General features: G+C 33.2%; 2 protein-coding genes across 3 annotated transcripts; one reads left to right on the top strand and one right to left on the bottom strand.

Moving 5' to 3' along the window:
- The first annotated feature begins 385 nt into the window (after window positions 1-385).
- Window positions 386-12,139, top strand: LOC134255248 (protein zyg-11 homolog B-like). 2 transcript variants are annotated; one of them, XM_062737760.1, is made up of 14 exons: window positions 386-467; window positions 4,168-5,082; window positions 5,274-5,388; window positions 5,516-5,656; window positions 6,103-6,279; window positions 6,412-6,465; window positions 6,560-6,670; window positions 8,245-8,386; window positions 8,728-8,798; window positions 9,052-9,114; window positions 9,362-9,556; window positions 9,688-9,740; window positions 9,838-9,935; window positions 10,149-12,139. In XM_062737760.1, exons 2-14 carry the CDS (start codon window positions 4,226-4,228, stop codon window positions 10,346-10,348), a joined length of 2,277 nt encoding a protein of 758 aa, XP_062593744.1. In that variant the 5' UTR covers window positions 386-467; window positions 4,168-4,225; the 3' UTR covers window positions 10,349-12,139. The 2 variants fall into 2 exon arrangements, with proteins under 2 accessions (XP_062593744.1, XP_062593746.1); XM_062737762.1 differs by lacking the exon at window positions 386-467 and adding an exon at window positions 2,709-2,729.
- Window positions 12,140-14,147: 2,008 nt separating this feature from the next.
- Window positions 14,148-24,793, bottom strand: LOC134255212 (E3 ubiquitin-protein ligase UHRF1-like). Its single transcript, XM_062737722.1, has 17 exons — window positions 24,531-24,793; window positions 22,778-22,984; window positions 22,281-22,358; window positions 21,841-22,028; window positions 21,537-21,752; window positions 21,175-21,302; window positions 20,721-20,907; window positions 20,123-20,246; window positions 18,009-18,116; window positions 17,509-17,601; window positions 17,373-17,433; window positions 16,386-16,582; window positions 15,912-16,049; window positions 15,426-15,525; window positions 14,706-14,851; window positions 14,429-14,527; window positions 14,148-14,320 (listed from the first exon to the last, which is right to left on the bottom strand). Exons 1-17 carry the CDS (start codon window positions 24,681-24,683, stop codon window positions 14,171-14,173), a joined length of 2,373 nt encoding a protein of 790 aa, XP_062593706.1. The 5' UTR covers window positions 24,684-24,793; the 3' UTR covers window positions 14,148-14,170.
- Between the last annotated feature and the right edge of the window lie 54 nt (window positions 24,794-24,847).

Genomic DNA, 24,847 nt, shown 5'->3' with positions numbered 1-24,847 from the left:
GTACACCTAAAAAATTCCACTGCAGTGCAGTTAATATTTTAGTGATAATTAAAGAAAGCGTCTGTATAGAACATTCACTGGACCCTTGTCTTTTTGCTGTTGTTTTGATAACTTTCTTCCGTCGGCTCATGCTTCAAATGTCCGTGGAAGGATCGAACGGGGTGGGAGTCTTTTTGTCTGTATTTACTTTTAATTTTTTGCCTGTGATTTTGTGTAATTATATACATGTTTAATTTTTTTGGGGGGGTCATTTTTATATAGTGGTTAATTTACCACAGGCTTGTGCTGCCGTTCAGGTTTTAACAATTACCCACAGCTAGTACTCATTTTCTCCCTCAGTCTCGACTTTAGCATCCGCGAAATAAAAACGAACGAGTTGTTCAAAGGAATGTCAATTTCGTACTTCCGGTTGAGATAATCCCAGATTCTATTTCTGATTAAAACCTGTTGAATTTCTTGTTTTGAAGGTAAATTAACGACTAACTCATGTTTTACTCTTAACAGAAATAATATAGATGCCCTTGAATCATATTTCTTATATGAATGTCACGGAAAAGTCGCTATGCTAACAACTAAATGTTGAGAACATCTGTGTGTACTCAACAATATTTATCCAAGTTTTATGAAAGTGCAATTTTGTTTGAAAATCGTTTATTCAGATTCTAGCTATTGATAAGCATAAGATTAATAAATATAATGTTATGCTTAGGTTTCTGCAATCATTGTACATTTATGGTGTACAAGTACAACTTATATGTCCACAACAGCTTCCAAATCATGCAAATTGTCAAATGCAGTAGACTATAGTAATAACAAGTCAAAAATTATCTAATTTCCACTAACAGTTTGAAATGTTGGAATTAATCAGAATAATTTAGTTGGAAACTGTCTGAATATTACAAAAATTTGGACATTTGTGAGAAAGGAATTACTGTAAATGTATCATATTTAGTGTGTACGATATTTGGCGGAAATTGAATTTTGAACAGGTTAGTGTAGATTTGATCTCTTAAAGTCATTTTTAATGTATATATTAATGCATATATGTGCAAGACTTTGTACTTGAATTTAATATATTTGGACATTTGTTTCTCTCTGCCAAATATCATGTGTAAGATATTTGGCGGAAATTGAATTTTGAACAGGTTAGTGTAGATTTGATCTCTTAATATCATTATTAATGTATATATTAATGTATATATGTGCAAGACTTTGTTCTTGAATTTAGTGGAAGTTTCTCTCTGCCAAAATCATTAAAAAGAATACCAGGCAAACGTTTACAGTATTTCAAAGCAGAAATAGTTACAGTTACAACCCTGTATTTGTGAGATATGGGGAAATTTATATGAAAAATATGCACACTAATGAAATTATGTCCATTAAGAATTTTTGTTTCTAGCCAGCAATACATACCTGCTGTGAAGTAAAAACCAACCAATGATATTTGTTGATTGAAAGACTACTTTTATTTACATTCCAAAAATTTAATTAGCTGGTCAGCTGCCATTACAAAGTAAAGAATGAGTATTTCTGCCTCAAAATGATTAAAATTTCTACTCTCTGTTAAGTTTAAATATTTAACTCATTGTCTTCTTACTGCTTGACCATTTTTTGGTGCCAAATACTTGCTTTAGTGATTAATTTATATTAATTGCCTTTCTGCATTGAAATTTAAATGCTGCTTTCCAACTAATATATTTGGATATTATGTCAAGTTGATGAATTTTTGTATTCAGAAAATATCTATAAAGCTACTGCAAATATTTAATAAGAAAATCTTTTAAATTTAAAAAAAAAAAAGGAAGAAGAAGAAAATTAAAATAAAAACTTTAATTTGTGTTCAGAAAATACTCCACAAGAAAAATTTAATTAAAAATGTAAACAGTTGCTCCTGTAATTTATGATAAGTACATGTACTGTTAGATCCAAGTCCAGATGACATCTATAGAACCATTTACATAATTGGCATCCAAGTACATAAAATGGATCTTGTTCCAATGGAAATGCAACCCCCCCCCCTCTTTAAATAAAAATATCTGAATGACAAGTCCAGTTAAAAGGGCACAAGACCTTGAACCAAAAGGGTCAATTAAGTCCTGGTCAATCAATAATACCAGAATTCTTTTACATTATTAATTAAAAAAAAAATAAAAATAAAAACAAATATCTTTATTTTAGTGCAAATCATAGATATTAAAAGATTTTTTTGATCTAATATAAAAGAAAATATCGGCAGAAGTGATGCAATGTAGCATGACTTTAAATGACAATTTAGAAGTAAATACATGTAGTATACTTTATACACTTATTATGATATGTTTCATTTTTAAGAAGCATTTCTTCTTAGTATGTTGGATATTTTAGGAAATGCATACTTCAGGCTTTGTATGCTGTATTTAATTAAATAGTAATAACCCAAACCGCCTTGAAATGAATTGAAATTCACCATATAAAATCACTGTAGAAATCCCTCATTGGCTTAATTTGATAACTTGTTACAAATAATTGTTTAAAAAATTGTTCAATGTCAGTTAGATAAGGTTAAGGTCACTTGAAGGAAACTTTTGAAATTATTCTGGGGGTTTTACTTTCAAAATAAAATATTTAGAAACCAAGAGTTGTTTGTTAAAAGATACACAGTTATGAAAGTTTAGCTTTAGGAACATGAGACAGAGCCAGAAGAGGATGTAAATTGCAGTCTGACCTAAATATGAAAAAAGTGTTAACAAGTATGTTTTTGAAAAATGAATAATTGCTTTGTCCTCTTAGATTTAGGTTGTCCCTTGGTCTGAAAACAAGCAGTTATTAGTTTCAGAAAATCTTCTCAGAAATGTCACTGAATTCACAAATTACTGTGTATCTACCCAAGTAATTTTCATCATTATCATGATTATAGATAAATTTTTTTTATCCATTTTGTGAAATCAGGAAGATAAAAAAATCTCAAATATTTTTTTATAGAACATGAATAATAAAATAAGTTTGACATCTATCTAATGAAAAATAGATCAACACATATAGTTTTCTGTTTTAAAAGAAAAGTATTCACATTGTAAGTTTTTGATACTTGTTAAGAGATACAGACGCACTAAATTGAACCAAAATTGTAATTCCCTAGAACCTCATGAAAGAGTACACATTTAATGATTATTTCTTGAATTTAAAATTCTGTTATAAAATTAGTTGCAAATACATATAGTACATGTAGAACTACTTAGGTCATGAGGGTATTTTTCTTAATATGCAATGAATATCAAATATGAAAAATTAATACATGTATATAATATTTATTGATTTTTTGTTGTGTGAAGGGATAGGGGTAGAACTCATTTATATGCATTTTTGCAAACTTTTCTTACCATCACTTTATGTCATTAAGTGTGACACTTTTGTAACACATCTTATTATAGAATATGGGAGCAGAGAGTTTGTGCTCTGATTTGTTTGAGGGTTCAAAAGACAAGTGACTCAGGGATTCCATATCATTTTGGAGAATGGGGCCTGGGATCTTGGAATTGGGAATTTTTCAACGATTTGTCAAAGACTGGGATATTTTTTGTTCTACTGTAAAACTAAATTTCAAGAAATGAGTCAAAAGGAAGTTTATTTCCAACACAAAATCTAAAAACTGAACTATCTATGTTCTTTTGAGCAAAATAAAATGTAATTTACCTATCATTTGTTGTGATTTGAACTGATTTCCATCCCCATACTTTTGTAAGAATTTTGATCCTAATCAAATTTCAAACATAAAGTGTTGTATTAAATAATTTATAAGAAAAAAAATTAGTGGAATTTTGGAAAAAATGGAAGGTTTTGCTTTTGGGAATGGGTTGAAATTTAGCTCTACGCAGGGCAGTGACTGCTGTAAGAATTTGTCTAGAGAACTGTCTGTTAGTATTGAATTATGAACTATTAACTACATCAAGGCATTTATCAAGGGAAGTTGTTACTATGGTAATTCTCACCTGTTTGAGGCCACGCCAGTGGTATTTTATTGGTGTGTAGGCTTAAATAATTGAAGTGCTAATGAATAAGATTTGATTTTTCTTGAAGAGGTTTTAATTTCTTCACCTTTTCAAATGAAATACCAATACGTTTTGTGCCTTTAACAAGGAGATTTATTGTCAAAATTAAGGGATTAATTGAAATGTTTCATTTTCCTAGCTTGTACAAGGCAACAGCGAATGGGTCTTTCAGGAATCTGTACCTAAAGCCAGCCAAAATGTATGACATGCCAGTTAGCCTGCAGGATTGCTGCATTGACTTCATCAGTGACCACCTGCAGGATTTGTGCTATGCATCAGCAACTGAAAATCAAACAATCAAAAAGCTTTCCTTCAAAGATCCAGATATCTTCTTCCATGGAGAGCTCTCTGAGCAACTCTTGCAGACGCTTTGCGAAAAGGGAAAACTCACTGATGAGACACTCAGTCTATTTGATCCCAATGTAACAAACTTGAAAAGGGTATCCATAAGAGATGCACAGCTGTCAGCAAAAGGATTGAGGATTTTAAAAATGCATAAAATTTCAGAACTGGAAATTATTGGACTACGTACTGCCACTGTGAACGACGTGATAGGATGCCTCGGAGAATGGACCCTGTCCAATCTGAGATCTTTAAACGTGAATAACAGCACATTTGTAAACAGTACGAAATTCTGTGTGGTGGTGTCTCTATCAAAACTTCATAATCTCCAGAGTCTGAACGTCAGCAACACAGAGTTCAATAAACATGGCCTTGAGATCATTGTGGAGGATCTTCCCTGTCTGGTGAATCTGGACATCTCCAGTACTCAGATACTAGACATATCTCCTCTAAAGAAGTGCAAGGACCGCCTCAAATCCCTGTCAATGTACAATCTAGTGGCCTCTAACCAGGATGATGTGGTTCCTGTCTTGTGTGAACTGACTAAGTTGGTACATTTGGATGTTTCAGAGGATTCCTCCATGCAGCCTTTTGTCAATGTCAACTCTGGCAAGTTTGCCATTATTAACCTCCTTCTACGACCTCGATGCCTTCCAAATCTTACTTCCTTGGATATATCAGGCAAAGATGGTGCCAATGAAGATGTTCTCAGGTATATCTCACGTTTATGTTTTTTGATTCAAATTGACATTTTAGCTCACCTGAACTATAAACTCAGGTGGCCTTTTTCTTTTTTTGCAAACTACGGTATGCACCTTGCAGGCTTGCGATGGGGATGCAAAATTACCGTGGTAATAAAAACGAATACTTTTACGTAATACTTTGAATGCCCTTCACTTTTAGGGAATATGTAAATTGCCACAGTAAGCTGAACTTCCTAGGACTGGCTTTGACAGAGTACTGTGAATATTCAATGTTCACCAATGACCAGAGTCCAGACTTCAAGGGAACTATAACAGTAAGTCACCATTTAGTAATGGATTTGGAAGATAAACTAGAAATCAAACACATGTATGCATATTGATTTTATAAATGTAAGGTATGTATAAATTTTAATAATACACTTTTCACGATTTGACAAACAGGTTACTGGAGAAGCGGATGAGAGACAGATCATGGAGGCTCTGAGACGTTATGTTAGTCGCTGTGTGTATGTCCAGAAGTCACTCTACACATTGTTCCGTCTGACACAGGTCATGCTAAAACCCCGAGAGGATATTATTAAGGTTGCGATTTCATTCTTTAAACATAATTTTTTTTTATCATTTAAAAAATAGAAAATTGCATTAGATGTAATACAGGCATTATGCCTGTCTTGTATGGTTGTTTATGAAAAGAAATATTATACTGAGGTTTGTACGTACTATGTACAAACCTACAGTATTAGCTGATGCTCTTACTACTGTAATTTCATTAATATTGAGGCCATCATAAGAAATGCTTTTGTCAAAAATACAAACACTGGTGATCTGTAAATTTTGGAAAGCTACCCCATCCTGCCCTGTTATCATCTAAATTTGTAATTCGCTGAAAATATGTATGTTAAATGTTGTCTGGATTTTGCACAAAAACAAGTTATTTTTGTTAAATAAAAAAATATGAAATTACAGTTTATCTATTCATCCAGAAACCCTTATTATTGTTGTTTCATTATTTCTATTTCATATTGTAGTTGGTACTGCCAGCCATGAAAAGCCACCCCAAACAGCTGGGGGTACAGATGGCAGCCACAGCCTGTCTGTACAACCTGTCTAAGGGGGAGGTGGGGGCCAAGGTCCACCCAGCATGCCTGACCCAGATAGTCAATCTGACTTTGTTAGCCATGGAGAACTTCCCCAACCATCAACAGGTACGTAACTCAAACACAAGCTCTCAGTTTGTAAGATTCATTGCTGTAGACACAGTAGAAGTTTGCCTATCTGCATACAGTATATAGAATGATATTTCTCCAACTGATCAAGTTTCCTATTAATGTTTTCAGTTACAGAAGAATGCACTGTTGACGTTATGTAGTGACAGGATTTTAAATGATGTCGTAAGTAATTTTTGCGATTCACTTTTTGACATCAAATGTTTTGAATCTTCACATTTAAAACTTTTTAAAGGCTTATTATTTTTTTGAATTTCAGACATTTGACCGATTCCGCTGTGCCAAGCTTGTGATGGAATGTCTTTGTCAGTTTCATGACCCCTCAATGAACAGAATGTCTGTGGCAATCTGCTCCATATTGGCTGCAAAGGTTAGATCGAAAACCCTCTCTCTCTCTAGTTAATCCTATACTATCTACACCTAAAACCTTGTGCTCACTTGGCTCAATAGTGTTGTGATCAAAGTCAAATTCAAACAAAGAGCGATTTTTTGCATAAAGTAAATAGATTTTAGTCGGGAGGAATATTTTCTTCACATTAACATGCATGTAAAATGTTTATTACTCATTATTACTGTATACAGGGTTATTTTCACCCCGCTTTATTTTCGCCCTTTCACACTTGCAAACAATTTTGCCCTGTTTTAAATTCGCCCAGTCACAGTTTTGTTTAAGAAATTATACTGTATTCTTTGAATTCGCCCCTTTTTTAAATTCGCCCAATCAAGGTAAGTGCGAAATGGGCGAAAATAAAACTGCATACAGTATGTGCTGTAAATAAATTTTTAACATGTGTTCATAATTCCATGAAATCACAAAAATTTCTCTTCCATCCAAGGTAAAAAAAAAAATTACTAGGTACACATATTTTTTGTTTACTAAGTACACAGATTTTTTGTTTGCTTTTGAAATATATGAAATGAAATTTAAGTATTCTGCAACAAATTTCCATGGAAAACCTGTGAGTGACCTCACATATAAAGTAAATAAATCCCACATGGGGAAAAACTTTGTATGATTAGTAAATATCTGATGCATTGATAAATATGATGAGTATGTCTTACACAAATTAATTCATCTTATTATCACCTTGATATAATAAGGACCTCTTTGGCTCTGTATTGGACAATCCTCAGTGTACCAGTATACAGTATCTGCAGAATGGGAAGGGGATTTTCCTCTTTTCTCCCGTTGGTCAAAGAGCTCTGAAGCCTGTGTTTATGCCAAATGTATTTGTTTTCAACTTAATTAAAATAAAATTTACCACTTCTACTCTTTAAAGTAGGTGTAAATTATTTGTTAAAGAATTACAGTAAAACTCGGTTATAGCGAAGTCCTTGGGACCTGTTAATTTAATTCGCTATATCCGTAATTCGTTATATCCGTATAAGAAATTCGTATAACCATTATAGCGAATTCGCAATATGCATGTTTTCCTTCAGGTATTTCTACCATATGTGTGAGGGAAGCAAATATTACAAACATATCTTCGATAACTAAGGTTTTATTTTGAATTGAATTTTATATACAAATGATAAAAGGAAATAAAAGTCAGTTCAATTTACCGATTTTTTTTATAATCTTGGAAAGTTCGTCATAAAAGATGTAAATTTCATTATATTTTACCTCAACGGGACTCAAAATCAGTTCGCTATATCCGTAAATTCGTTATATCAGAGTTCGTTATAACCGTAAAATTTTGCAAAGATTTGTTAAGAATTTTGCCGGGGATCCAGAAAAACCTCGCTATATCCGTGAATTCGCTATATCCGTGTTCGTACTAAACGAGTTTTACTGTATCATTTATGTTTATCTAACAGAATAGAATATGAAGGGTATCTTGTACTTTCCAAGTTCTGTGAGTGATATTCTCAAGTGACAAGTCTGTGTGGGTGGGTTGATATTAATTTGGAAATAATTAATTGATATATTTATTGATATTGCAGATATCGACAGACCAGACATCTCAACTTGGGGCTAAGCCTCGTTACATGAGGAAGATGTTACAACTTGTAAAATCTAAAGTTGAGTCTAATGCCATAGACATCACGCTTAAATTTACACTCAGTGCCCTCTGGAATTTGACTGGTAAGGCTAGGATTAATTAAAACTGGACGAGTTTATCTAGGATAATATGTTTAAATTATTGTAAAAATTAAAGTGTTATATTGTTTTAAAAACAAAGTTCTATGGTAGTGTTAGCTAAAAGGCTCCCTGGGAGTGGGGGGGGTGAACTAGTGGATTAACCCTTTATCTTGGTCAGTAGAAGGGGCCGGGATGGGGGAATTCATTAACTTTATATGGAGGTATCTTCAGCAGAATGTAGTGAAAAGCCGATTTGCCTCTGGTCGTGATTGAATGTCAATACATGAACATGTTGGTTGTAGAATTATAGGTTTTTGTTTTAATAAGAATTGTGATTTTTATAGATGAATCCCCAGCAACTTGCCATGTGTTTCTACATGAGGGTGGTCTAGATTTATTCATGACAATACTACAGGTAAGAATAAAACCTTACATGGTCTTCTAATATTCTCTGAAACAGCATACTGTGGAAACATAAAAATTTGTAATCCTGTATTATTGTATCATGGAGAATGTTAGGTACTCACAAAAATTAAGCCTCCACAAAATCTTTTAATTCCACAGTATTTCTCTATTAAAACTTGGTAACACAACAGATAAAGAATTGCTTTTTATGTGACAAACATAATATGTGAAAAGTGAAGCAATATTTTTCCAACATCCTATAGACTGTGTCCACAATGGAGGAAGATGTGAGAACACAAGTTGAAACAAAGATACTGGGACTTCTGGTAAGTTGTGATTCATGGAGAACATAACTGTTCAATTTATTTTTAAAAGACATTATTCTCTACTGAGAGCAATATTAGAAATGGCACCCCCTTCTTCCTAAAAATAAAATATGATTTCATCTAAGATTAAAATGATTTTATAGATTTAAAAAATTTCCAACCCTTGCATAATATTAGATATTGTCTGATAATAACACGATTATAACAGGTAAACAATGAACCTGACAAGTGAGATTTTTTTTTGTAGAACAACATAGCAGAAGTGCCTAAGTTACGGGACTACTTGATGAGGGATGACTTCCTGATGCTGAGTAAACAGTTACTGAGGGCCTCACAGATTGATGTCAGTTATTTCGCTGCCGGAATCATATCACATCTGGCAAGCGAAAGCATTCAAAAATGGCTGGTAGTATCTACCAAAGAGGAAATTCTGAAAGAATTGGCAAGTTCTCATGATGATTTAGAGTTGAAATTTTGGGTCTGAACATTGCATATTGATTTTTAGACTTCATATACATTTATTTAGGTATATCGTACAAATACAGTGTATTTATGTTGAATTTCTGTCTGCAGAGGGAGGTAGTCTTGGAGTGGGAACAACCTGATGGTGAAATGGTGGCTTACAGGTATATACATGTACACATACTTGATATTCAGGCATGCAGAAAACTGTACCTTTACAAAAACTAAACAAGTACCTCTAATTTTGTTATGCGTTTACAGGTCTTTTAATCCATTCATTCCCCTACTGAGGTGTTATGACTGCCCAGCTGTACAGTTATGGGCTGCCTGGGCAATTCAACATGTCTGTACTAAAAACAGTAAGTCAGTTTAAACAGAAAACCTTCATTACTTGTATTGAAATATTTCATTGTTAGACTTATTATATATTTATAATTTATGTAATAAACTGCTTTTATTAAGATACATGTTTCTCCAATAAAATCCATGTAAAAATTAAGAAGAAGGAGAACTTTGATAGAAGTGAAAGAGGTAAGAGAAGAAAAATATACACTCATCTGATATGTTCTTAGGCAGCAGATATTGTCCCATGCTTGAAAAAGAGGGAGGTTCAGAGATACTCATGGAACTTATTAACAATCCAGAAACTGACCACAATGTGTCCAGTATAGCACAGAAAATCTTAGCTTTTGGAAAAGGTCCATCTGTTCAGAAGGTACCTCGTGATGATCAGATGTCAGACCCAGTGCCCTGCCCAGCGGCAGAAAACTAAAACATTGACAGAATTTGTATGGGTTGTTTTTTTTTTTGTTGTTGAGGGATTGTGGTGCTAAAGCTTTATCTTTGATTTTGTGCGAAGAGATGTTGGGGCATTTCTTATATGTCTTACCATAAAATCCCTATTAACTGCCCCTGCCCCTATAAGCACCCCCTAGGCCTTTCTCAAAGGTTGGGAAATAAGGGCTTCCTGTACTGTGATTTAAAATATCCAGAATCGTATCAAAGGTCTGCCATAAATTGAAGGAAATGAAAATGGAACTTGGTTGTTCGGTAAATTGTACAAAGTCTTCATGGAAGATTCTTAGAAGGACCTAATCATGTATTTCTAGAAGTGAAAGTTTCTTACAATTTGTTTTCCTTGTGTATTCTCCAATTTTTGGGGTGGATAAATAAATCATAGAGCATAATATAGATGGATAATTTAATGATAAAGGAAAGATAAACAAATACTTAGTGGTTTCCTAAATTTGATTTTTTGTTTCAAAAGCTTTCTTGTTAAAATCTGACATTAAATATTATAAGGAGAATACCGAAATAACCATCCCCTTTTTGCAGTTTTCTAACTGGGGCAGCTATTAATAGGGATTTTATGGTCATAAAAATGCAGGAAAACTGCTAAAAAAAAATAATAATACATGGTGATCTTTTACACCTTTCTCAATGTATTATTTTCAAATATGTTTCAAAACACACTCTGAATTTTAACATTATTTATTAACTCAGTCTCCATTGCTCGGACAAGTAAGATTCCACTCATAGAAAAGATTTTCCTTGTTACTCTCGTCCCTGTTGTTATTGGTTGTCATTTGTTAACGAGTATTAACAATTATCATTTAACATTGTTTTTTGCATAAAGCAAACCCATTTATTTTATTGTGCAACTGTTTGTGTATTTGGTAGTGCTGTAATGCTTCCATGAAATTGTTGAATTTTTTTTCTCCCATTGATGAAAGTGCTTCAATTCTGTTCAAAAAAATTTATTTATACTCTTCTATTTTAAAATCAAAAAGCAATAAATTAATCTGTATGATCATACATGTACATTTATTTTATTTACGGTAAATGCTCTGAAATTTATTACTGTGAATATTGTGATAAAATATGGAAGTTTCATTTTGTTTTGAATAACTGAATGTGCTTTTCACTCTCAGAGTATATTGTTTATTATGTGTATTTGTTACATGTATGAATTGTTTTGCAACAATTTATATGTTGCCACCCATAATGACTTAAGTGACAGTTGTTTATTCCCCCTTATTTCTCAGTATTACCTAAACTTACATTTATTGCAGAAAGTTAAGTATCTGTCAGTACATGTATCAGCAAAGCTTAATCCTTCACTCGATGTCAATATTGTTGAATCTCCAAATAATGTAATGGTCAGTGCTTTATATACATATATACATGTGGTATATACATGTATATATGCTCATAGTAAGGCATCGATTAATCTGTCTTTAACATTATTAAAATTATTGTAAAACACTCTTCCTAATTAAAAGCATAAACATGTAGATTTATTTTACTGATATGCTGATCAGTGGATACATTGTATCCAATACGATTTGTAAGATGCCGTCATGTTACCACTAGCTGTAATTTTGAGCCACTTTTTTTTCAAATTTATCAGATTCTGGTGGTTTGAGACAATCTAGACTGGAATTCAGTTTATTGGTTGTTATTTCTGTGTGTTGAAAGTCTTGCTGTTTTTCCTTTGTTTTTGAAATGTTGTTAAAATGTACACTATATTCATCATCATTTAATAAAATCTTTGGAAAACAAATTTTCAGTTATTTTAAGTTACCATATATGATGTGAAAAAGTCAGTGTCAAATTATATACAACTTCATATTTTTGATATTTTATCTGCTTAGCAGGTAGTCCATAGCTAAACACAATCCAATAAGTTACCTACATGTGTACATATATCTGTCCAATAAGTTAAGAAGTCTTATTCAGAGGCATTTTATGAATATTCAAATACCAGTTTGCACTTAACTTTCATTTTCTGATAGCCTCTTTCTGATCAAAGAACAATGGTGTAAACTTTTTCCTCTTCAGATTCATCTGTAGAAACCTTTACAGACTCTACTGTTTCACTTGTTGTCCCCCCGCTTTCGCGAAAGCGAGGGGACATTAAATCTCATTCATCTGTCTGTCTGTCACAAAAACTTTAACCCTGGTCATATCTTTTGAATGAAAAGACAGGACTTTCATATTTATTTCCTAAAACACTATGATTTTTTACCCTGTGACCTTGACGTTTGACCTATTTAAAAAAAATTTAAACGTTACTTTGAATAGGCCACAACTTTTGAATGAGAAGAAATAAGGCTTTCATATTCAAGATGTGTATTACATGTGACAAGATCTTCCTTATTACACTAAACAAACAAAAATATAGTTTTAGCATTTCCTCAAAATTTAATTCAGAGGTATATAGCAATACCTTGCATAAAAAGATCCTTTATAATAATTTTTAAATTACTTAAATATAAAAGAGTTTAAAACCACTTAGTGTATGTCCTCACTGGAGATCAAGTTTTAAATAGGACATGTAAACCCCAAACTACAAAAAAAAAAAAAACTGGTATCGGTCCTATACTGGCCTTTATGTTCTTTCTCTTGTAGGAGAATTTTGCTTAAACAATATTACTAGTAAAGAATAAATAAGAAAAATAAAATGGTCTTTCACAGCTGAAAATCTTTATTCCATTAATTGTCAGATGCAGTAATATGACAAGATTAATTTGATTAACTAATTGACTCTATATAAACTATTCAAACGAAATGTATTTACAAATAAAAAAGAGAGCTTTTGCTGCTGTTAAGCTAACATGATGTTGGTATCTAGGATCAGAAATTACTGTCCAGCATATTTAAAGTAATATTTTCATGACAATAATTTACATTCTACACTTAGTGTATTTCATAAGGTACATGCATTGAATAAAACAAATGTGTACATGTAGCATGCATACAAATATAAATATCTCAACAGCATAAGAAATGCATGTTCTTTAAACAATTCTTATGATAGATTAATGTAAAAACATTCTTCACAAGCTTTTCAAAGACATTCTTACATAAAAAAATCCATACTTGCAGGGGGAAAAAAAGCACATATACCTTGGTAAATTTGCTGTATCTGATATGCATTTTTTTTGTGACTGAGTGACTAGTAAAGTCTGTACAATATATGGAAATGTGACCAAACCTGAGAAGCCTTCTTATGACTGACAGCAAATTGATGTGCATATATACTAAATTTTATCATGAAGGGTTGTACAATCACTCAAATGTATTCACACATGATAAAAAGTCTTAAAATAACCTATCCTTATATTGTGATCCTGAGTCAAAATAAAAATTTATAAGAAATAAAAATAATCCACTCTGAATACACAACAAAAGTAAATACAGGTAATAATAAGGTGAACATGTTTGATATACGTGTATATAATATTTAGTCAATTTAACATGCAATAATACATCCTCTTTCAAGAATTCTTATATACAAGGGGGGTTAGCAAGCATTGATTACGTTTTCAAATGGACAAGGACTTAAGTATATTGGAATGTTGATGTTCATTGAGCACAATTTCAAAAATCTCCTTCACACTGTCATGATTAAGCTAGTGTATGTGTTCTATTTATCTTTAATGTGTGCCAATAAATGTAAACATATTGAATCATACATTATGAAACTATGCAAAAGAAAGAACTCAAGTTCAATGTTGGAAGAAATAATATTTACACAGCAGTGATGTCAAAAACTTAATTTGTTATAGATCTACTATCAGAGATAAGTAATTTATGTTCTACCACTCTCATATCCAGGGAAGAATTTTTTCAGGATGTCCTGTAGTGTGCTGTTAACCGGCATTTTGAATTCTTTTCCTAGATCAGTGCGGCACAATGGACAACAGTATACATCTGCCTTGAATGACCTCATTATGCAAGACTGCAAAGAAACAGTTTAAGCACATTAGTTTTCACCCTATGTCAAAAAAAAAACTATCTATTATTTTCTTTAAGAAAATTCATCAAATAAGGAAATCTTGTATGGTACCTTGCAAACATTATGACCGCATTCTGTTGTAACTGGTTTGAAAACAATCTCTTGACAACAAATACATGTAAACAGCTCTTCAACTTTCTGCAGGAATTTCTAGAGGAAAAGCACAAAAGCATCAAAACAAAGTATACTTAACTAACCAGTATTGTACATAGTACACGTTCCTTACATAGTTCACTTGCTCATCTGTTTCATTGCATTTCTAAATCTATTGAAAGTGAACACCCCTACATCTAAATATAGCTGAATTATTCATATACAGCTAAATTACCTGTCCGCCTTCTGACGTGTGCTCCACAGCCTCATCCCACAGCTTCCTGTTGACGTCGTCCTGGGATATCCTCTTCTTCTGCTCGGCATCAATCTTATAGGCTGCCACCTTCTGCTTCTTCTCTGGGGATCCACTAGGAGAAGAGTCTGCCAAGAAAACAAAATGAACTCAAAAGCACAGTCACAATTACAAAGCAACTCTTCACCTGCAAAATGAGTTCAAGTGGCAAACACAGTAATGTAAATTTTTGTACTAAATTCTGTAAATGTACTGTGTTCTCAGGATCAAAATTCCATGGAATAAACAATTCTAGTTCAGTTTGCAGCTAGAAAATTGGAACTCTTGAATCATCTTTGTATTTCTAAATGGTACTAGAAGTGTGTTAGGTGTGTTTTCTCTGGAAAATTTGTTCTTATGTACATACATGTAGCATACATGCACTTTTAATCCCCTGCAGGAAAAAAATTGCCTATAGTACACATTTTTTTCAAAACTAGCAGTCAGTTTAAATTCTTAAGAATATTTTTGATTGTTGGATGATATAGTGAAACTCATTTAGTATGAACACGGATATTACAAAATCAGATATAGCAAAGTTTATTTTGATCCTCAACTGTATAAATTTTACAAATTCTTTATTCTGATATAGCGAAGTAATTTCACAGGTCCCAGTGACTGCATTATAACTGAGTTTTACTGTACAAATGTTTTTCTTCTTACCTGAGTCTTTCCTTTTCCTCTTTCCTTTCTTTGCAGGTTTTTCCTTTTCTTTATTTTCCTCCTCCTTCTTTGCTTGAGATTCAAGGTATCCATCTGGATACTGAAATTTACAAATTTACACTAAGTAATAGCGAACTGGAAACTGAAATGTACAGATTTACATAAAGTAATAACAATCTGAATATTGAAATGTGCAAATTTACATACAGGAAAAAAAATGCTTTTTTAAGAGCTAAATGGCAACCAAATTACACGCAGAATGAAATAATTGCTATAGTTTGATTTGCATAAATTTCAGAAAATGCGAATCTAGAAATATATTTACAAAGTTGTATGTTAAGTTCTCAAGTTTGCCATAGTACAGGAATAGAAACCATCCCAAATATCAAGACATACACGAAGAATGTGTTCTCTCTCTGACAGTACATTGACAGTTCCAAAGAGAAAACTTTGGCACATTTCGTGTTTAGTGTTTAGCTTGCTCACCTGCATTTCTAGCCCTAACTCCTTGATCCGCTTGGCTCCAGCTTTAGTCCAGGGAGCGGGGGTTGGGTCATCCCGTCTCATCAGATACCTCCACACCAGAAACCCCGACTTTCCTTTCTCTGGCCAGTACTTCACTACCTGTGTTACACAGAGCAATTTTATCCTTCTGCATAAAAATATTTTTATTTATGAAATTTATCAAAGCTTTATATGTTTAAGCTGTCAATAGCTGTTCAAATTCAATTTGAATTAGTAATGGATGATGTATCACAGCTTTCCTCATGCCTTAGACCCTTTCATATCAATTCTTTTTTAACATTGAACTTTTTTGAAGTTTTAACACACTACAATTTAAATACTGAGTAAAAATGTTTTTTTCCCTTACTTAATAAACATAGGTAATCACCTTGAAGAAAATAATTTGCAGTATTACTTCTATAACCTTGTTTGGATAAAATCTAAGTTTTTGTTTACCTTGTAAATACCATCATATCTGTTGCCTTCTTCTGGGGCATAGTCTGAGTGCTTCCTCCCCTTACAATTACGTACTACCCTCAGTGGCTTCCCTCCTTTCCAGTCTTTCGCCTCTGCTCCTTTCTCATTGATAGGTGCATTACAAATCTTGGCCAAAGCCCTGGAAATGTGGAAGAATTTCCAAAATTGTGGAGATACTTTATACTGTGGTCAAGATTTTTTTTCTAAAAATACATGTAATTCTAATAATGAAAATGAAACATAGCTGAAAAGGGTTTATTTTGAAGGTGTTTGAGATTAAAGGGGACAAAAACTCTCTGAAAAATAATACAATTAAAACACTTTTAGCAAAATTCTATCCTAGAGGAAAATCACAAATGTTCCATATCCAGTCAATTTGTCTGAGGCTGAGTGGACCTAAGGGAAATAAATTATACAGCAAACAAAGACTTTAAAAAGAGAGGCTATCTTTGACCTTGACCCTTGACCTAGAAACTTTGTTCAAGGACACTGCACATTCACTGACCAAAGGCACTTTGTGAGTGAAGTATGAGCAACATTGGACTAATAGGAGAGAAAATATGCTCCGAACAAGTATTTTCATATAATTTTGCTATGACCTTAACCTTTGACCTAGAAACATGGTTCTCACATCCTTTACCCAAAGGCACTTCCTGTGTATGCTCCATAAAAGAATTTAAACAAAAAAGCATTTTTGACCTAACTGCACACCCTTTAAAAAAAAGTTTGAGCCAGATTCAGATGTACTTTTCATCATCAAATATACAACATTCAGTTTTTAAAATATTATTTACAGTACATGTATTACAACACCGGTTCAAAGGCACTCCAAGGGTGAAGTATGAGCCAGATTGGGCCAAGGAGAGAGAAGATATGCTCTGGACAAGTGATCTTGGCTGGATAGCCTCCTGAGAGCATCAATAGGGCGCCCGCCGAGTAAGCCTTCCTAAGCAAAATCTCCATCACGGCCATGGATGCCAGCCACATCTGGTCCACTTCCTGTGTAATAGAATTCATCACCATTGTCCTAAAAGAAAACTTCAGATGTACTTTTCATCATCAAATATACAATATTCTGTTTTGAGAATTGAAAATAAATAACAAAGCCTCCTGAGAGCACGATGGAGTAGGCCCCCTCTCCATCACGGCCATGGATTCCAGCCACATGGGGTCTGTGAACACCTGCCTCACTTACCTACAATGAGGTAAATAACAAATAATAGGCTCATTTTAATACTGTCAACACAAGATGCAAACAAAAACTTCTTGAAAAGTAATTTTTGATATTTATCATATTTTTTTTTCTGAAAATTCCCATGTGAAATGTCATTGGATTTCTGCAATAGCAAGAAAATATATCTACACCACCATCAGAAGGACTTCAGAAAATAAAAGGAAGTATATTGATTTTTTTTGGGGGGGGGGGCATTTTCTGTGATAAAAAATTGCAACATTTTGGAATCTTTTGTAAGAAAATGTGTTGTAAAAATATGTTTAAATATGTTTAGAAAATGTGATTTTTCCCAATCATATTAAGGAATTCTTCACAACACATTCCATAAAATAAATATAGATGTACATAAGGAATGGAATGCTACATACCTGAACCCTGAATTTCCACATTGTTCCTACTTCCACACCAGGAATGGGACCAAAATGATTTGGAGGGACCACATTGCACACTTTTTGTCTACCAACACATGCCATTCCCTGGAAATAAGAAAGCATCATTAACGAAGTGGAGAACTTGTTACAAAACTTTACACAGTTAAGGGCTCTCATTTTATCCATATATTAAACATTGTGTTCTGAATTAAACTTGGATCTAAGCTTCCAAAACAAGACATTGCTCACTAGTAATACCCCGGCTCTAATGTGAATATACAATATCATGTTAATAAACGTTACGGGTATATGCATGCATAAAGGAATTTGACATCAGATTCAACTAAAAATTAATCACACCATACTGTATGCCTCAACAAAGAATGTACTTAAATTTCAAGCATCTGCTCTGAGTAGTTGCTGAGAAAACTGCGACGAAAATTTGTTAATTTATGAAATGGACAGATGCACTAACAAACAGGAAGTTGATATCAGATTTGAACAAAAATTAATCCAATCATATAGCATGCCTCATGAAAGAGTGTGCTAAAAATGTCAAGCATCTGTGATGAGTAGTTGCTGAGAAAACTATGACAAAAATTTGTTATGTATGAAACATGTATGAAATAGACAGACACACTGACAAACAGGAAGTTGACATCGGATTTAAAATGAATCCCACAATAAGGCATGCCTCAGAGAAAATTATATTAAAATTTCAAGCATCTGCAATGAGTAGTTGCTGAGAAAACTGCAACAACTAGAACTGTCCAATAGGAAGTTAACTGGGTTTTTCAGAGAATGTGCCAATTCAAAAATACTTTATGGATCTAGAGGTGTTCACAATTTACTTACAAAAATTTGCAGTGAAATATAATTGCTCATCATGTTTCTTAATGAATGAAACAAAGTGCAACCAAATGAAACATCAATACTAATACATTGTAATTCCATTGTAACATTATTTTTTTTATTTAATTTTTTTATTTCTGCATTAAAAAAATATATTGCAATTATGTGTTATGTCACTCTGCAAACTGATTGTTAAAAAAAAAAAAAATCATATTATACAAAATCAAATTAATCTTGATAACTTTATATCAAATTCATTTGAAAATAAAGATTCATCCAGTAATGAAGTGTGTGAAATAAGAGAAGAGAGATCTTTATTCTTGTGCCTGATTCCCAGGAGATTACACATGGTTGATAATGAGATGCCTTAATGTTCAACTTCCCACACCAAACTCATTAATTTATCTTTAACTGGATTCATGTCCAGTCATTATTCCCAAGAGACAAATGAAATTACATTATCTTCTGTGCAATGTAAAAACTGTTTTTAGCACTTGATGATGTTTTTTTTAAAAGTTTATATGAGTAGTTTTAAGCTGTAGTATTTTTGTACAGATATTCTAGATTCTATGTCTCAAACCTTATACATGAGCCCAAAATGAACAATTAAATTAAAATAAAAAATAAAACCTGTAAAATGCAAAAAAAATCAACAAAAAGAGTTGAAAATTCCAATTGCACACCTTCATATGGTGAATAATTAGTGTACAAATTTTCAGATTAATCCTTGCAATAGTTTCTGAGAAACACAAAACCACAAAATAAAAATGAAAAAACACCTGTAAAATTCAAAATAATAATCGAATCAAGATGAAAATATCAGGTGCACAACTTCATATGGTGAATAATATTTGTACAAATTTTCAGACAAATCCTTCCAATAGTTTCTGAGTAATGGTCCGGAAAAATCTCGTCTATAGACAGACGGACAGACGGACATGGTGATTCCAATATACCCCCCCTAAACTTCGTTTGCGGGGGGTATAAAAATTTATGTGTAAATCGGACAGACGCAGCGGGGCATAAAAATTGTCTAGTATTTTTAGACAAATTTATGCAGTAGTCTCAAGAACATGTCCTGACAAAATCACGTTTACAGATGGACACACAGACAGACATGCTGATTCCTACATACCCCTGTAAACTTCATTTGTAAGGGTTATAATAACCTTTAACCTTTAATCTACACAGCAAAGAAGTTTTTCGAAAAGGTTTTGAATTGGATAAAATGCTGATATTCTTCAACAGAAATACATTACCCTTCCCCAGTCTCTGCTTGTCTGATTGGTAGAGGAGGCCATTTTGGATTTTTTCTTGCTTTCCTTTAATTTTTCTCCAGCTTTCACAATTTCATTTTCATCATTTTTACAACTTGGACAATACCTGCAATGACAAAGCTTAACACTAAATACTTGATTTTCTCTTTCTTGTAGTATATCATGCTATTAAAATATTATTTATAATAAAATGCATGCAACTTCAGGCTTCTAACACAGTCACTGTTGGCTGAAATTTGAATTTTCAACTCCGAGTAAGGGAAAATCATAATGAAAGTTATCTCTCTTATATGAGGGATAATTAACCTAGAATCAAAATGAATTCCATACAAGTTATACTTTTTTTTATATACAACTGAACTTCATTATCTATAAAACCTTCTTAAATTCAAGGGATATTTGGAGAGAATTCACTGTCCAAAATACTTTGTTTTTTACACTTATTATTTTGAACCATCAGATATCTCAAAGCTTTACATTGGTCCCATCGATTTCAAGATAATAGTTTGACTGTAATTATATGGTTAATACCACAAGCTTTGTAACAGAAAAGGCTATGACATCTAGTTCATATTCTTACCATTCGTCTTCCTCTGGTAGTTTATCCAGGGGTGGATCCAGACATTGGAGGTGGTAGGCCTGGTCACACTCATCACACAGAATCTGTTTATCTGGGTCATGCTTCCCTCCACAGACAGAGCAAGCACAATGTTTACATTTCCTTTTTGGGTTATCTTTACAGAAATCACAGTCAGGCTTGTTAGTTCCTGAAAAGAAATCATTTAATTATTCAATTATTTGTTTGCATCATATTACTTTTACTTCCCCCTCCACCAAAAAGTTCAAAATCCTATTTCTCTGCCTTGTTTCTGATAGACTGACAACTAATAAATAATGCTTTTTAACTGTTCCATAAATCCAGATTCTATTTTGAGAATGACAACATAAATTTGTGTAAATTTATGGATAAAGTTATATACGATCTTCGATACATATAAGATCTTCTACACTATAACTGACAACTCTTTATATACTTTTTACAGGTGAAGCTGATGGATCAAATGTTTCATCAAACTCGTTAATCTGTGTTCCAGGTTTCTCTATGTCAAATACTTCATTGGTGAATAGCAGCTTACATTCATCCAGAGGCATCAGATCTGGTCTGTAAAGCAGTTAACAATAACATTAGAACCGAACTTAAAATTTCAGAACAAAGTAAGATCCACAAGCGATTGGAACATATTTCATTGTAATTTAATTACAAAGGGATTGGGCACATTTCTGAAAACTTATAAAGCCCTCTCCCTAAATACAAGTAATCAGAACATAAAAAGAGCTCCTGAAAAATAGTCATTACAATTAGGTTTGTACTCTCTAAAGACAGCCCCCGACTCACCCAATGAAGACAGTAGCTGTTAGTTCTTTAATTGTTCTTGTGTCCCTTTTCCCTGTGATGATGCAGTCGTACCAGAACCCCCGTAAATCTGGGTCATCCACATTGTAATTGGCCATCACTTTTTGTCCCTCCTTAATGTCTGATAACTTTATAACCTTTCTGGCTCTTGGGCGTATATCCTTACACTCCAGCTTTTCTGGTTCTGTATCATCATAACTGTTAATAGAGCATTAGGAGTTTGACAACATTGCTTATCAATTACCATGCTAAAATCAAAACCTAATATCAATTTGATAATATTTACCCATCAAAAACAACACTATAGATATAACCATCATGTTCCACAGGACTACTGTCTTTCGAATCCACGTCCATATGCTCCTCCGAATCTTTCTTGGGTGGATCAAACTTTTCATCCTTGTTTATGTTTACAAGCTTAGCCTCAAACCAGGCTCCAACTGAAGTATCTCTAGCATCTATGATATCACCGAGCTAGAACACAATAACAGTCAAACCTTGTTATCTAATAATGGATAGGAATGCTATTATACTTATAGATGCTGGAGGAGGTTAAAAACATTTTTAAAAGTGATTGGGACTTGCAGATCACTTTGAAATATATCTTGCATTCAAGATAATGAAGCTCAACTGTACCGTCAGGTGCTGTATTTCATCTATCAACAGCTGTCTAATTCCACATTAAAAAGAATTTAATTTATTACCAAGTAAAATCAGAAAAATTACCTTGTAGGTGCTGTTAGCATATTCCTCTTTTGTTGAAGTTTCTGCTTTGTTGATTGTCCCCTTCACTGGAGTTGAAGGCTAAAAATCAAATTATAACATGAATGGAAAATAATATTTCAATCAGATAATGCTTGATGCAATATTGTACTAAAACTCTACAAAGGTAGGTAGTGACATGTTCTTTCAAAGATTTTCACTCAAATAACCATGATTGTATCTTGCAAATAAGTAAATAAATGTATAGGAATCCCTTACAGAATCCCAAAGTGAGCCGTGGGTACCGGTCCTTCAACTGAGACCATATTAACAAAGGTTCTGTGTCGAAACACCCCTCGGAGCTCCCTGCTCAATGGACATAAGTGCAGAGTACAGGATAAAATTTTCAGCTCTCCACCAAGTGGTGAAGTCTCCAATCTCCATTTGAGTGAAAAATTCTCAAGAGGGAGGTTAAACAACAAACAATCTTATAGCGAAATGGATTTGATAATTAGAGATACCAGTTTGTTTTCTTTGTCCTTGTTTTCCTTATCAGAACAGGTGCTCTCCTCCCCACTGCTGTTATATCCATCTGTCGGCTTCTTCTCTTCCTCCTCTATCTGATTCTGTTGAACTTTGTTTTCACCAAGAGGTGCAGCCCTAACCATCAACTGGACAAGGTCATTCAGTCCTACACTGTAGTCAAAGAGGGAGTGTCCATCTTCCAGCTTAAAAGAAAAGCAATTTGGATACAACTATTCAAGTTTTCCCAGCAAAAAATAAAACATATTTCAACATACTTTAAAATTTTAATTCTTTATTTGCATTTAGCGAGTATATTTCCTTTAAATTTCAACCTGTTGGCTATTCTTAAATTGAAGATTTTTATAGCATTCATTCCCTTTATATATACAGTATTTCTATATATTTATAACTTTGACACTTATTTTGACCATCAAAGTAGCTCAGTCTGTAGAGCATTTTCTTTAAATAATGGTAAGGTGCAACTAGCACCATGTCCACCAGTTAGTTTCATGCTGATTCTGAATGCTACAATGACCATGTGATTAAGGAAATCTGGGGGATATAACTAGCAACTGTCACTTAAGAAAGACAGATGATCACAATTTCAACACTCAGGGTTAGTAATGTGCAAATCCAACGTATTTCATAAATTATAGCCTACCGTATATACTCGCCTATAAGTCGGTCCGCCTATAAGTCGGTTGTATTTTTTGACGTTATTTTGGTGGGATTTGCTATTGACCCGCTTATAAGTCGGTACAATTTTTTGCCAAAACCTGGTGACAGTTTCAAGTAAATCCATTGAGATTTTACCCTGGTTTCAATTAATATTTTTCGAAATGACACTGTAATCTTAAATTATTAAACAAAAACGCAATGCTCACTTAAAATATAAATAAAATTATTAAAATATGTAAATACTTGTACTTTAAATATATAATCCAAAAATACATATATTATCTTATATATCCTGATATTTTCTTTGATAATCGTCGGAAATGCAAATAAGATACTACCTTTTAGCCTCCAGAAAAATACCAATCTCTTTATGACTCGCCTATAAGTCGGACATAGAGTTTTAGACCAATATTTAACTCCCAAAATACCGACTTATAGGCGAGTATATACGGTAACCATGTTTGCTCTGTTTAACAGTTTACTCAAAACCAGAATAAAACATCAAATTTCACATTCCTGAGAGTTATCTCCCACTGTCGGTATAAAGCTCCTTTTTCCCACTTTGTCTTTTTGTAAGTTATCTGTAAACATTTTTAATCTTCATACATTACCGGACAATTTCAATCTGTACCTGTATTGCCAGAGTATGGGGCAACATGAAAAACATTGAACATATTCATACAGATTTTATTTCTAAGATACTGACCCATAAAGTTGGTAAGGTTATAGAGGAAAAACAGTGTCTTGCGCCAGTTGACCCTGCATTGACCCCACAAAGGGGAATAACTTTTCAAATGTGAAAGTGGTCTATAGGCCTAGGTGGCAACTGTTCCCTCCCAAAGGGCTCAGCACTTTTAAGTGAAAGTTATGTGTCATCTGAATGAGACTAGGGCTCTGTGCATTTTTTTTTTCATTTTTCTTAGGTAAAGCTTTGTTTACCAGTTGTGCATTGGCCCCTCCCTATTGCTACACCTACATATCTATATTTTGGTATAAATTCTCGGCATATTAATGATTGTGATGATTGATGTTGCTGACTTATGATCTAATTTACAATTGAAAATGAAGTACCTGTTTTCCTCTATAAAACAAACGTTGTTTCTCAACAGGAGCCTCAAATTCCTCAACTAAACGTGATCTTAATTCTTCAATCTTTGTCAACTTTGACAAATTATCTACACGTAACGACTTTTTCCCATCAAAGCTTCTAACTTGAATCCACATTGTCCCTTTGAACTCTTCTTCAGTCTTTTGATTTTCTTGCAAAAAATAAACAAACGCCTTCGTAAGCACCTTGTGGCGGGAACTACTAACAATTTCGCGCGAAATATCGGGTGCTTAGGTAATTGTATATGAACATTTTCGAGGAGTTCCGATTTTACACAGGA

Source organism: Saccostrea cucullata, unplaced genomic scaffold (assembly GCF_032062105.1).
Source record: "Saccostrea cucullata isolate Sc308-1 unplaced genomic scaffold, CSIRO_AGI_Scuc_v1 ctg127, whole genome shotgun sequence".
NCBI classification, from domain to species: Eukaryota; Metazoa; Mollusca; class Bivalvia; order Ostreida; family Ostreidae; genus Saccostrea; species Saccostrea cuccullata.
The sequence above is the reverse complement of the archived record's forward strand: the minus strand, read 5'-3'. Positions and strand labels throughout refer to the sequence as shown.

Bases quoted from the DNA above. Each gene is read 5' to 3' on its own strand.
- LOC134255212 (XM_062737722.1), bottom strand. From the start codon at position 24,683: ATGTGGATTCAAGTTAGAAGCTTTGATGGGAAAAAGTCGTTACGTGTA. The intron at 16,050-16,385 runs GTAAACAAAAAC...TGTGTAACACAG, and splicing joins GATATGATGGTATTTACAAG to GTAGTGAAGTACTGGCCAGA. The intron at 15,526-15,911 runs GTGAGCAAGCTA...TGTAAATTTCAG, and splicing joins AGTTAGGGCTAGAAATGCAG to TATCCAGATGGATACCTTGA.
- LOC134255248 (XM_062737760.1), top strand. From the start codon at position 4,226: ATGTATGACATGCCAGTTAGCCTGCAGGATTGCTGCATTGACTTCATC. The intron at 5,657-6,102 runs GTTGCGATTTCA...TTCATATTGTAG, and splicing joins CCCGAGAGGATATTATTAAG to TTGGTACTGCCAGCCATGAA. The intron at 9,557-9,687 runs GCAAGTTCTCAT...TTCTGTCTGCAG, and splicing joins AGGAAATTCTGAAAGAATTG to AGGGAGGTAGTCTTGGAGTG.